Source organism: Ctenocephalides felis, unplaced genomic scaffold (genome assembly GCF_003426905.1).
Source record: "Ctenocephalides felis isolate EL2017-DRISC unplaced genomic scaffold, ASM342690v1 CF-g0.4_SCAFFOLD_00845, whole genome shotgun sequence".
Taxonomy (NCBI): Eukaryota; Metazoa; Arthropoda; class Insecta; order Siphonaptera; family Pulicidae; genus Ctenocephalides; species Ctenocephalides felis.
Window position 1 is genome coordinate 10,780,566 of NW_020536999.1, and position 15,138 is coordinate 10,795,703.

Below are 15,138 nucleotides of genomic sequence, written 5' to 3' on the forward strand. Positions count from 1 at the left end.
TGGTGATTTAGAGGAAATATGACTATTTGGCATAAGAGAACTTTGCTTTTGTCTACACAGAAAATATCACCATCAATCACCAATATAAAATCAGTACTTTAATTATCATATTGAACCAATAAAAATGTCCTTAAAATTTATCCCGAAGCAAACGAGTTTAATCCGTGCATATATTACCACATTGATTTTTGTAAATTTGAAAATTATTTTTGAGTATTCATGATTTTCAAATTGAGTAGTCTCAACAATAGCTAAGAAAAGTGCCTTATAATCCTTCTTCTAAGTGGCACTTGAATTTCAACTCAAATATCCAAAGTTTATAAAAGCAATTTAACGAGAAATAAATATTTCTACCAATATTATCCTAATATTATCTACATATATATAAAAATAAGTCGGGTTTTCCTTCCTCACGATTTAACTCCAGAACGCACGAACCGATTTCGACAATTTTGCATTCGTTGGAAAGGTCTCGGGCTCCACAAGCTAAGAATATTAGTGGTGCATGGCATCGTGCCTTAATGCAAGCTGCTGAAACTTCACGCACCGTAATTAAAAATTCGAGTAATGACATTAGTGAGAATTATCAGAATTATGCTTGGTTAAGTCAACGAGCAATTCTTGCCGCAAAGAATAATGATGTACACGCACTGAATTTCACCATTCAATCAAAAATTGCTGGCGATTTGGTGACATACCAATGATTCCGACTGGTCTTCCGTTTGACTTCAAACGATTGCAATTTTCAGTTCGGTTTGCGTTCGCAATAACAAGTCGCAAGGCCAATCGCTTAGTGTTTGCGGGATAAATTTCAAATAGATTATTTAGAAAATCATTGTTTTTCACATGGCCGGTTATACGTTGCCTGTTCACGAGTTGGAAAACCATCCGCTTTGTTCGTGTTAACGTCAGACCAAAAAACAAAAAATGTGGTTTACCAAGAAGCACTTCAATGAAACGGATAATTTGCGGATTCACTTTCATTTACTTAGAGAAGTTCAACTAAAAAGCACTTAAATTTTGTAATCGAAATAAATTCATTACTGTTGTGTAATAAAATCAATTTTTTTCTTTTCAAATATAAAACAAACAAAAATTTCTTCATCTTTCTCACGAAACCATCTGGTGGCGAAACGGAGTTCATCGGATTTGCTAGTATCTCATAAAAATATTATCATTTTTATGAGCTGTGCCTAAATGCCAAAAAAATGTAAAGAGACATGTAAAAAACTGATAAATTATGTTCTTTACCCAAAGCAAGTAAAAGCCAAAGTAATCAAATACCCCAAGCTTACACTAAAAAAAATGTTATAATCTAAATGTAATATTAAAAATCTATCCTTTACCTATTTTTTCCCCAGTTGAAGCAGAATGGACGCAGAGGCGCGCGTCTCTGGCCCCGGGAATGAGCTAGTCATAACAATACAACCCCCAACCCCTGCCGCAAACAGTGACGAAGAACTAAATTTCGACATCCAACAAGTCACAGAATCAATACCAGATACAATACCAGAAGAACAAAAACAACCAACCCCAGAAATACCAAATCACGTCAAACCAGAAACCGAAGAACCGGGGAAAAAGTTTGAAGACATCAATAGAACGAAAAAGCTTAGTTTGACTGAAAAACCTCCGAGGAAAATATCTACGAGATCAGTAAATGAACATAAGATAGAAATTATCAAGAAAGAGCCTACAAATCCTTTTGATGACGATGAGGATGAAGAAGAGGAGTCTGTTGAAAGTTCTGCGAATTTAAATGGTGATGTTCCCAATAGCAAGTTCTCGGTTCGCAGAGTTTCGGAGCCTGATGAGAAGTTAACAAATGGTGATGATACGACAACTCATGTTTCAAATGGTCATGTCAAGTCTGAAAACTTTGCACGAAGAGTTAGTGATCAATTGGTAAACAATAGTGAACCAGACAGTCCTATAGTAAACCAGCCTAAGAAGACTTCTTTGGAGCATCTACCAGTCGATGTAAGTACAATTAGATACTACATTTGTATATACAAACTAGCTGACTCGGCAAATGTTGTTCTGCTAAGTAAGATATATTCTAAACAATTTCTAGAGAATCAAAAATATTGATACTTTAAGTGTATAAGGATGCGTTGTTTGAATACTATATACAATGAGAGGTATTATAAAAACAATAAACCCCATTAGTATGTCTATATTTTGTCAATACACTTATTGATTACGTTTCAAGTTTTCAGATTTTTTTTGGATTCTGGATTTTGTGTATAATTGTAAACAAAAATACTGAGTTTATACAAAATTTTCAAATTTCTGCGAGGAGAGATAGAAAATAAATTAGGTATTTCTTCTTTGACCTGCTTTTTGAAAAGTTTCAAGTAACATTCGATTAATCAAAATAAATTTAATGAAAAGTATATATGTAGAGCCGGGCGAAGCACAAAGGTCCAATTTGACTTTGAGCAAATATTAATTGTATTATAAAAATCAAACCAATTATATCATAACAAATAATACATTTTAAACGAACAATTATCTGACTACGTTCAGTAAAACTGTCAGCTACTTCATCATTGTAAAAATGTGTTTTTTTGCTGTCTTTCAAAAATTTGTTATCTAGACCTTTTTACCCTATAGGCAGGGTAACTTGAAACGGGCAGGTGGCAAACAAGTTTAATGTCTTATTTTAATTTTAAATGCATTTTTCAAAATGATTTCATTTTTAACTAATGCTAAAAAACTACCAACGAAAGAAATTACTTTTATTTTGGATTTTCAAAGATTACCGTTTATCTCCCGATAGCAAAGTCATAAGAATCAAGCTAATAGCTGGTTATACATCTTTTTCCCTCTACTTTCAAATATCTTTGTTAAACAATGCTTAACTTTACTGGTTTTTGACACATCGGTAGTGGATCTTTTTAACCCCGCACCTTCATATATTACTATCTATTCTTCGATAAATTCTGAGAAATTATAACTGGGAAAATGTTATTCGACAAAATGTCCCTTCGATCGATACCAAATTTAGGTTCTGAATTTAAATAACATAAATAAAAAATAATATAACCTTGAAAATATTTTATAAATACCAATGAGAATAGAATTTTACAAATGAGATCTTTCAGAGCACCGTGTTTGAGGAAAATATGATTTGCAAAGAAGAGTGCTACAACGCCAAAGAATGCATTTTCGAATTAACATTTCAAAAAAGTTGATATTTTGAGTTTCTAGTAACACTTGCAATCCGTTTAATAACGTTTTTGTGTATAAATACAACTACAAACAAAACTACTTACTACAATTTAATCATAATTAAATAATATTCACGCAAAACATCCTATTAAACGTAATGGAGCATCACCTGCCAAAAACGTATTAGCTAAACGTTTGACGTATTAGCCACCGTCCATTATTTTATTCAAATTACGCTTCTACAAAAAAAAAATTCAAATTAAAAATGTAAAGTTTCCACGCGATTTTGAAATAATATCTCACCTTTCTGCCAACCTACTGATGATTAGCACGAATTTTCAAGACCAAGACTGACCAAATCGGTTTAGTCGTTTTCGAGTTTTAGCGGATCATTTGATTGAGAGCTCCATTTTTATATATAAGATTATATTTAATTATAAGACATATTTTTTTTTAGTTTCATCCAGTGCCTCCAGCAAGAAGACAATCACAACCACTTGCGGCCCAGCAATTTTTAGAACAAAGAAAGAATCTTAAAATCCCTGTATCAACTTTGGCAGTCACGATGCCTGGTACGGAACCTCCGACGCCTCCAAAAAGGCGTGTAAGTATTGCAAGTGATCCTGTGAGTGTTGCACATTGTCCTAGTGGTCCTGGAGGATATGACAATCCTGCTTTTGAAGGATCTTTGCACCCAAGGAGAAAGGTAACAAAAATACCTTAAGGGGGTATTCTAGTGTAGAAATTCAAAAAAATCGATTTTTTTTAATTACACATTTTCGAAGTTTAACTATCTAAGAATGTAGGTACGAGAAGTTTTTTGAAAATTTGAATTATTTTCGGAGATATAGGCATTTTACTGACTCGGTCTCCATACTGGTTTGGCTTCACGCAAAACTTTAAATGCTTTTTTCTCAGAACAGACTTTTTCAGTACTGTTGACACGATTTCTCGAGTTCTACTCGACCGATTTATTTGAAATGTTCAGAGAGTCTTGTTTATAGACCTATCTATAGCCCGAACTAGGATCATCCCCAAATTCCAATTTTTACTATATTTAACTAGCTGTAAGTGGAATTCTGTCTTAAGGCAATTAAGGCATCGTGCGTTAAGGCAAATTGCTGGAACTTCTCGTACCAAATATTATTATTTTTTCAAAAACGATTAACATTTTTAAAAAAAATTTACTTCGAAAAAATTAGATTTTCTATAAACTAGGAATTTGACAAAAAATTATTGTTTTGAAAAAAAAAAATGTTTTCTTTTTTTGACATATTTTGGAAATTCTGACTTTTTTTCAAAGCAATAGTACTGCTTTAACTACATAGACGAAATATCGAAGCGCGTAAGCGCCGCGTCGTCGTCTAATGAATAAGCATTGGTACGGAACCCATAGGAATGCAAACAAAATTTATACTTATTGTTAAAATCTCTATAAAATATCTGATAATTTGATGTGCATATGTCTAATCATCATGTTTGACCGCCAAATGGTTCAATTTTTTACTTTTTCCTCCATATCTCCAAAGTCGTTGGACCTGCCTTTCCAAAAATTTGAACAGTTCTTCATTTAGTCAATACAAATAAAATGTTTTTTGAATTATTCAAATCGGACGCTCCGTTCTCTTAAAAACTGAGTTACCGTTTTCGGCACTTTTTGCCCCGTATCTTCGGAACGGCTAGACCTGCCTTCGCCAAAAACTAATCAGCACGTCTCCTTATCAATACGAATCGAATGTTTTTTGAATCATTCAAATCGGTTGATCCGTGTTCCCGAAATCGTCGACAAAAAATTGTATCCGCACATACATACATACACGTACACACACACACATCCATTTTTTCTAAGGTATGCCAAAATGTTTAGAAACTTCTGAAACGTAAAGATATATAAAAATTTTCATTTTCAATTTTTTTGCGATTACTATAACTTGAGCTACGGGAAGTTAAAAAATTCGAGAAACTCAAAAAAAAACTTTTTAAACTAAAAAAAAAAAACATTTTTTATCAAACATTAATAATCTTTTTATTTCTTTTATTTCGGATGGCTAGGAGGGCTGAAATCGTGTCAAGACTGAGGTGCCAATTTTTTGAAAACCCCGACTTTATCAGCTGCCAGTTTTTACAATTTTCAACTTTTAAAAAAAAAATTGTATTGTATTTCAATAATTAAACAAGTGGTAAAAAAATGGATAGTAAAAACATTTATTGCTTTCTTTTACGACACTTTAAAAATGACCTAAAATTCATCGCTCTACACTAGAATATCTCCCTAGAATTTCTTTAGATGTATGTTAAATTCCTGGTTATGTGGTTAGATTTCTGGAGTATCCCAGCATTCAACACACGAAGACATTGGTCCAGTAAGGAAAAAAAGTATTCTGCACAACGCCCAGCAGCATTCTGGGTCTACAGAACATGATATTTACCACACAGGTAAATAGTCGACATCAATTTATTTTAATTGCCGAAAAAAATAATTGTTTCCATTACTTTTTTTTCTAGATATTCGGCACAATGGTGGTTCGATGCGTTCCAACAAATCATCGATAGCCAATAGTGTATATTCCAAACACGAACAAGAAGCCTTGGAATCTTCTTGGATTTATGTGTGTTGTTCAAAATGCAGAGGAGAAGAATCTGCATCATCCTGGGAACCTCCACATTGGCAAAAAATTTGCCCATATCCACTTTGCCCAAGTTATAGACAGTTTGCTAGGCTGACGTCATTATTCTTATTAGGTAAGGGGAAAAGACATGTGCTCACAATTGATCAAACCTAACTAATAAAAATGACATAGATCCCATTTTCCAATCGAGTTGGTATTGGTATTTTGCCTTGAGGCAAGTTACATAAACTTCCCAATATGTATAAATAATCGACTCAATCAATAAGAAATAAATTAATTTATGAGCAATTAAAAGTATTCCGAGGGGATTTATTACGCATAATTGAAAACGAACGAACACGTTAACTCGGAGTATTTTCTAAAAGCAAATTTTCACAAATCAATAATTTTTATAATTGAACCAGTTTCCATAGGACTTTAATGTTTTAGTATGTTCATTAAGACTAAGTACTAAGTAAATCGTCTAATTTTAGTTTAAACAAACCTCAAAAAAACTACTCATTTTCTCAAACATTAATGAATTTTCAAAATTAAACTACTTGTCGTACCTAAGGCTGTAATGTTTCACTAAGTTCTTGAAGGCCATGATATACGAGGTCTGTTCAAAAAGTACCCGGAATTTTCGTTTTTTCAAAAAAATATTTATTTATTCGTCTACATTAATGTGGTCCCCTTCAAAGTAGTCCCCCCCAGATATAATACACTTATGCCAGCGTTTTTTCCAATTTTCGAAGCACCCTTGATATTCACTTTTTGATATGTCCTTGAGCACTCTCGGCGATTTTCTTCAATCGAGGAAAACCGCCGTCCTTTCATGGGTCTCTTCAACTTTGGGAATAGGAAAAAGTCACACGGAGCCATATCTGGTGAATATGGAGGTTGGGGCATGACTACGGTATTGTTTTTGGCCAAAAAAGTTTCAGTAAGTTCTATAAGACCATGATATATATCGCCAAAAAAAGTTCCATGAAAATCGGCTTAAATTTTTTTCAACAGTTAATTACAAGAAAACGGCTCGGTAGATTTTCACATAAAACTAATCAGTATCGTTCCCAAATAATATCTTTCGAACAGTTTTTGATGTTTTAAAATCGATTCGGTAGTATGAGCCTAAATGTGGATGATTTTTTCCAAATTACAAAGAAACGGCTCGGCCGATCGTCGCACAAAACTGAGAAATGATAGTCCTCATCGAGATACATCAAATGACTTTTAAATTTCTGAAATCGGTTCAGGCGTTTTTGAGTAAACGTCGATGAAAAGTCTAATTTTGACAAATGCCAAAAAAAAACGATTATAATGTTTGCAAACTTTGACAAATTTTTAAAATTAAACGACTTGTCGTAGGACCTTAATATTTTAGTATGATCTAGAAGACTATGATATCTACCGTCAAAAAAAATCATAAAAATCGCCGATTTTTTTTAAACTTTATTATAAGAAAACGGCCCGGCCGATCTTTACCAAAAACTAATCAGCACGATTCCCAACCAATATCTATCGAACGGTTTTTGAATTTTCAAAATCGATTCAGAATTGCGGGCTAAAATGTGGACGAAAATTTTTCACTTTTCTGCGATTCACAAAGAAACGACTTGGTTGATCGTCGCGCAAAATTGATAAACGCTAGTCCTTATTAAAATACATCGAATGGCTTTTAAATTTTTGAAATCGGTCCAGCCGCGTTTTTGAGAAGACGTCGATTTACGGCAAAAAATCTGTTCACACACACACACACATTTTCCAAATTTGGTCTCATTCGATTCAGAATGGCTTGAAACGTCGAGAAAATGTAAAATTAGCGAATCGGATTTTTTGATGAAAACATAAACTTCTCCTTCGGAAAGTTAATAAACTGATTAAGCTGACGAGACTTTCTTGTAACTGATTAATTTACATTACAATCTACTAGACTATTTGTATCTATTTATGATTTATATTTATATTTATCTATTATATTTGTATCTATTTTTTATCCTTCTAGGTTTATTAATATGGGGAGTAGTCTATGCAATTTTGGGAGACACAGCAGCTCCTGGAGGTGCTTTATTCGGTTTGGCAGCCCTAACAGTTGCTGCCCATTTTGGAGGCTGGCTAATATCTCTGACTACATTGCCAGCACTTATTGGAATGTTGGTTGTAGGGATAATATTCCAGGTAGGTAATAGACAGTAGTAATAGACTAACAATTCAACCAACTAAGATACTAGACAAACTTGTTGAAAATAGAACCAGAAAAACGACTACTGTCAACACTTGGAGAAACCTTAACTTAATACAGTAGAAGACCTTGACAAGACTTGATTTATATTAACCAGCAACATAGCAAGACATAAAGAAAACTGATTCCTGGGTCTTCATAATGATAAAATTATTTATTTTTCCTAGAATGTAGGTCTAGTCGACTTAGGCCACGAGATGCACCACCTGGTCGTCGAATTGCGCAAATTCGCCCTAGTTATAATATTGACCAGAGCTGGTTTAGAGATGGATCCTGGTGCTTTCAAAAAACTTTACGGAGTCATTTTGAAATTAGGTCTAATACCATGGACTGTTGAGGCTGTGATCATGGCTGTCATGTCGCACTATCTTTTAGATTTGCCTTGGATGTGGGGACTTCTATTAGGCAAGTAGAATAGAAATCTTCAATTTGCTCCTAAGTATTTTTTTAATAAAAAGCCTTGATTGATCTGTCTATTCTCAGGATCGATAGTAGCTGCAGTTTCCCCTGCAGTAGTAGTCCCATGTCTGTTCAGGTTGAGAGGAAAGGGTTATGGTGTAGCCAAAGGAATTCCAACACTGATCATAGCCGTTGCTGGTATCGATGATGCTGCCTCAGTAGCTGTTTTTGGAATAATCAGCAGCATCATGTTTTCATCAGACTCACTAGGTAAAAATTGACTTGTAAATAACTGGAATAAGTAGTAATTGTTATTATTTTAGCATTCCAGATCGCCCAAGGCCCAGTATCAATAATCGGAGGCATAGGATTTGGTGTCTTCTGGGGTTGGTTAGCAAAATACGTCCCTGAAAAGGGTGACCCTTTCGTGGTACCTTTGAGGACGTTGATGTTATTTGGAGGCGGTTTGATCGCTGTTTTTGGATCAGAATCCATAGGATTTGAAGGTATGAACAATACTTTTATGAAAAACTAGATGACCCGACAGACGTTGTCCTGTACCAATGTCTACAATTTTGTAATATAACATACTAATATTTACCGTTTACCTAAAATAATAATTATTGTTTTTTAAATTACTCTTCATGCCAAAATGCATATACATTTATAACATGAGCGATGTTTAATGTAGAACTGCATTAAATAAAATGATGAGTCTCGATTCTCGCACTATAATGGAAATTGAAGTCTTTTAAACGGTATAACATAACCATAACATAACACTGGTACTTCATGTAGGATTAAATTAATTTAATTTTTTATTATTTAGGATATCCAAAATTGCATCTTAAACTTCTCCTAATCGAAATCGCAAGGGAGTTGTATGTATTCATCTTTACTTTCCCATTTGTTGTTATAAAGTGAAATTTGTACGAATTTTAAAAATATTGTGGAAAGAGTAGTAAAAGATGCAAAGAAATTATATATTTAAAAAAAACTATATTAAAAATTTAATATCCGAATCTTGTGCTGGCGCCCCCTAAGGCGTGCGCACGTATTTTTCGCATGCATCGCATTAAAGGTTGGACCGGCCCTGATTAATAATTAATTTCATATTTCAAGTGAATTAATTTGTCATATTCTGTTCATATGTGTATCATTCAATCTGCTATACATATACTGTATTTTATATTATTTAATTTCTGGTACATCTCAGCTGCTTTTCGGCAATAATAATGTAGACATTTCATTTTTGTTATTCATAATCATAAATTTATTATATCTATATCTATCTAGTATTGTCTAGGTTCATAAGTAAATTGAAATTTTTGGCAGATGATAGTTTTTATTTGTTTTCAATGCAAACAATGACATGTCGTTTTTTACATTTTTTCCATTCATTTCTACAATATTGCACATACATCCCAGTACTTTATAATCATATACATCCTAGAAAATTTCCGTAACATGCTTCAGAAAGATTTATCAAAATCCGCATAATTGTTTAGAAGGAGTATACAGTGAGTGCTTGTAATTTATTATGAACTTTATATAATAGCAATAAAGCTCAAATTGATTAGTTCGAAAACAGAGAAGAAGAAAAGGCCTGTTTTTAGGGTTTTCCCGGCAATTATTCGATTTTTTCTCGCCGTAAGAACCATCCCTGGACTTCAACGAACATTTAAAAAAAAATTGGCCAAATCGGTCCAGGCGTTGTCGAATAATAATCGTATAATCCTTCTAAACGATTATTCGGATTTTGATAAACTTTTCTGAAGTTTGCTAAGAAAATTTTCTAAGATGTATGTTATTCTAACTAAAGTACTGGGATGTATGTGCAATATTGTAGAAATAAATGAAAAAATTGCAAAAAACAAATGAAAACTATCATCTGCGAAAAATTTCAATTTACTTATGAACCTAGATAATATTAGAATATGTATAATAAATTTATGATTATAAATAAGAAAAATGTAATGTCTACATTATTATTGCCAAAAAGCAGCTGAGATGTGCCAGAAATTAAAATAATATAAAACCAACACATTTTGCGATTCATTTTTATATATAAGATAGTACAATCTAACTTGTGTCTTTTTCCAAAGGTGCTGGTCCTTTAGCAGTAGTTGCTGCAGCTTTTGTCAGCTGTTACTTTTGGTCCCAACAAGGTTGGGAAGTCGAAGACAATCCTGTATCGACAGCTTTTGAAATATTTTGGATGATTTTTGAACCGATTCTGTTTGGTATCACCGGTGCAGGGATAAAGGTCAGAAAATTCAGATATCCCTTTCTTTCTTACTTTTCCATTTGTTTACTTATTTATTTATTTATTTTACAAGCCGTCCGTATAAGAATATTATAATAAGGCTTAAGTCAATATTTTACAGGTTTGATATAATTTAATTAATTATTAGCTATTTTATTACTTATTTATTTATTATTTAATTTATTTACTATAAACTTAGTTATGTTTAGTTAATTTTAATTATTTTTAAATATAACTAGTTTGTTTGTTGCAAGTATTTTTTTAAAATTTAATAAGTATTTTAATAAGCTTTACAATACTTTTACGATATAATTATTTTATTTAACAAGTTTTTGGTTGATATTTTAACAAAGGGTCTGAGCGTGTTTCCATACAGAATTGGCCCCACCCTGGTATTTAAATAATTTTGATGCCATTTTATAGGTATTTTCGAGAAAATTCGAAAAATATTGAAACCTTAACTTTTCATACATTAAAATATATTAGTCACAAGCTTATACGGCGAATGAAAATAATCAATAATGATTATTATTATTTTTATTCGGCGCGTTGGATTTTTATTATGACTAATGAATATACTTATATACAAGATATAAATTTTGGCCTTATGCTTGCTCGTCGCTCTTGCAAAGCGACTTTATATGGATGTTCTTGTACCGGCAGCGCGTGTACTAGCTTAAGTTTTTCCAACTTTTCACCCAAAGTTCCACTTACATTTAAATGAATTTTTGAATAACAGAAGAAAAATGTACAGGCTTTCAAATGATGCTAATATAAAAGTAATCCAAAGAGCCACACTGGTAGAAAATGGAAAATGAAAAATAATTTTCACCTTTTCACGCACTAACAAATAATTTTTTCACATTATTTGTTATGAACAACATAGACAAGATCAGTATAAATAGAATGACGTTAACAGTTTTTCAATATCTCTCATATTTCCGACAAAAAGGGGCCACTTTCACATGTTTTCACTGATATCTCGGCCAAATGATGAGTTACGGATTTGACATTTGGTATTTCGAATTTTCTCGAAAATACCTATATAATGGCATCAAAATCATTTAAATGCCAGGGTGGGGCCAATTCTGTATGGAAACACGCCCATACCCTTTAAGTGTCTTATATTATTGTTATTATTATTAATAATATTATCATTATCATTTTTATTATTATTGTTAAGTATTTTTACAATATAAGTTGTTTTTTCTTTTACAAATTTTTAGGTATTTTGATAAAGGAAATATTTTGTTCCACAATTTTCTAAGTGTTTTTAAAATATAAGTTTTTGGTTAACTAATTATTAAGTGGTTCTAAAGTGAAAATTTATTAACAATCTTTTGTCTTTGTAGATTAACGAATTGGATGGATCCATAGTATCTTTAGGTGTTGGATGTCTGATAACAGGTATACTTGTTCGTATAGTCTGCACTGTAATTGTAGCCATCAGATGTAGATTGAACCTTAAAGAGAAATTCTTTGTGGCTTTGTCTTGGATGTCAAAGGCAACAGTACAAGTAAGTAGACATAACCATAAATAAACAAGTATAAATATATAGCAAACACAGTCGCTTGGAAATTACATCAATTTTAATACACTCGGCATATCATAAATCAATTTATCTCCACAACATTAACAATCGTCATTTCATTTTGAATTCAACTTCAAAAAAAAAATAGTTGCCTAATTTACACAAAATTAAAAAAGTGCTCCCGTATAGTCACAGTCTAAACGCATTTGCAAATAATTCTGTGCGGCATTTGCACTTATACCGTGCTTAGCTTGGCGGCATTTTCACATTTTTCAGTGTAAAAAACAACGCACTTGGGTAAACATTTGTACCAGAGTGGCGCTTAGACTGTGCTTAGCCTGGGTAATTTTTTAAATTTTTTAAATCGAAAATTACAAACAAGAATATTTTATGAAAAATAAAAAAAGATGTAATAATTTTTTATCCTCAAAAGCAATTGTTTGGTCAAAACAAAAAGAAAGTTTTTAGATCATTCAAATCGGACGCTTAGTTCACTCAAAATTGCAATGTTTTGCACATTTAGCTCTGTATCTTAGAAATCGCGGGACCTGCCTTCGCCAAAAACTAATAACTACTTCTACCAATCAATACTAATTGAATGTTTTTTTAAATCATTCAAATCCGATACTCCGTTCTCTCAAAAACTCGATTTGTATTTTCTGCACTATCTGCTCCGTATCTCCGTAACTGCTGGACCTGCCTTTGCCAAAAACTAATCAACACATCTCCCTATCAATAAGGATCGAATGTTTTTTAAACCATTCAAATCGTTTGATCCGTGCGCCCGAAAACGTGGACGTAAAAATGCGGACACACAAAACCCACAAACATTCATTTTTTCTGAGGTATGCCAAAAATGTTCAGAAACCTTCAAAACGTCGAGAAATGCAAAAATTTTCATTTTCGATTTTCTGCCCATTACTATAACTACCCTACGGGAAGTTAAAAATATATCACATTCAAATAAGATACATTTCAATACATATATAAAATTGGTACTTAAACGTTTAAAGTACGTGTACTATATGTAGATAGACTATATTTAAAAAAAAAAAACAAATGCGAAATTTCAAGTGCACTAGCGCCGTCTGTGATATGCTGAAGACACTCATACAGAGTAAAGCGTATTTGTTCTATTTTTATGACTTTTCAAATATAAAAAAAAATACAAGTATCGCAATCGAAAATTTTAAGATGCATTGTGAACGCACCCTGGTATGTTGCAAATGACACCCTACATAAAGACCTAAAAATAAAAACTATTATTGAGATGATAAAAGAAAGGAGCAAAAAATACCACGAAAAACTACCAGGTCACCCAAACCTATATTTAAAAGAGTTAAGCGAGGAATATCCCACACGAAGATTGAAAAAAAAAATGGCCATACGATCTTAAATAAAATGTCAAAAATAAAAAAAGAGAGATATCTCATAGGAGATAATCTCTTAAATGTATATTATTTTGATTGACAATAAAACTATGCAAAAAAAATTTATGACTTTGTGATACTTTTTTACCAGGCAGCTCTTGGTCCAGTAGCAATGGCAACTTTGCAAGACAATGGATCTGAAGAAGACAAACGAAGGGCTGAAATCGTCCTTATGGTTTGCGTAATGAGCATCATAGTAACAGCTCCCTTAGGAGCAATTTTGATCTCTTTGAGTGGACCAAGGTTGCTCACGAAAACCAGACAACCACAAATCATAGAAGGTACAAAGATAACCAAGCCAAAAGTGTTATAGGTGTTAAATTATGAAAAATTTTCTTTTTTTCCAGGTTGGCGAAGAAGTCATCGTCCTTCCATTCGTGATATCAGTATCATCGATGAGGAAGAAGAACGTGATGATTTGGATGATGATATTCCACCATCTGAATATACAGAGGCGACTGCTCAAAATACGACTGCAAATGCACAAAATTCGTTCCAACGATCTGGTGTCGTAGAACTTGGAAGACCTTTACCCAACTATGAAGCTTAGATGGTAAACCGAATTGTTTAGTGGTAAAATCAGTTGAAACTTAAAAACTGTTGGTACTGTTTCTGGTGTAGATAGTGGTAATGGACAATAATCTTAAAATTTAGTTTAATCATCAAATTATAGGAACATAAAGAAAATAAATAGAACAAGAGCATAAATAAAATATATAAGTATGAGATATATATGGAAAAATCAATTAAGTAATATTTGTTAAATTAGAATTGTTTCTTAAGTATGTATGGATAAGATGAGAAATAGTATGTATGTATGTATGTATGTATAGTATACATTGTATACCCCATTAGAAATGAATCGTCGCCAGATGGGTAAAAAATCATGGCGCAATATTCAAATCTTGTTTTTAGACGGACCGGACAATATTTATTTTAAAAATTGTGGAAAATTTGGAGGGAGAACTGTTTTATATGATTTATAACAAATAAAAAAATATGTTTCCCATCTGATTTAGACGTCTAATTTTATATTTACACGAATTATACATAATTTTTAAATGAGGGCGTTATCGAAGTTTTTTGTGGGCGACAAAGATTCGATTTCAGTATTATCGAACTTGGGAAATACATGGTATTTAAGTGGGTCAAAAAAAAATCAACTTTAAATAATTAATTAGCTCCAAAAACATGATTAAAGCCGTTAAAAAGTCATATGCTTGATCGCAATTTATAGTTTGAATAGTAATAGTATATATATATATATATATATATATATATATATATATATATATATTTCAAAGTAACTATCAACCCATTCGTCGAAATAAAAAATGTAAAAAGTATTTAAAAACTTTTATTTATACGTTTCGACACCAGATGCGTGTCATCATTCAGCAACTACAATAAATTTGAACATTTTACTAATATAAAATAATTATAAACATAGAGAAACATTATATATACAACCAGGACAAGTTTTTGT

At 32.2% G+C, this 15,138-nt stretch overlaps 1 protein-coding gene across 1 annotated transcript; it reads left to right on the forward strand.

The window, feature by feature from the left end:
• The first annotated feature begins 1,419 nt into the window (after positions 1–1,419).
• Positions 1,420–14,441, forward strand: LOC113363355 (sodium/hydrogen exchanger 9B2). The gene is made up of 12 exons (XM_026605847.1): positions 1,420–1,980; positions 3,632–3,880; positions 5,493–5,610; positions 5,680–5,916; positions 7,789–7,961; positions 8,193–8,430; positions 8,509–8,694; positions 8,748–8,930; positions 10,530–10,690; positions 12,043–12,207; positions 13,744–13,933; positions 14,000–14,441. The coding sequence occupies exons 2-12, from the start codon at positions 3,740–3,742 to the stop codon at positions 14,200–14,202; spliced, it is 1,995 nt and encodes a 664-aa protein (XP_026461632.1). The 5' UTR covers positions 1,420–1,980; positions 3,632–3,739; the 3' UTR covers positions 14,203–14,441.
• The last annotated feature ends 697 nt before the right edge of the window (positions 14,442–15,138 follow it).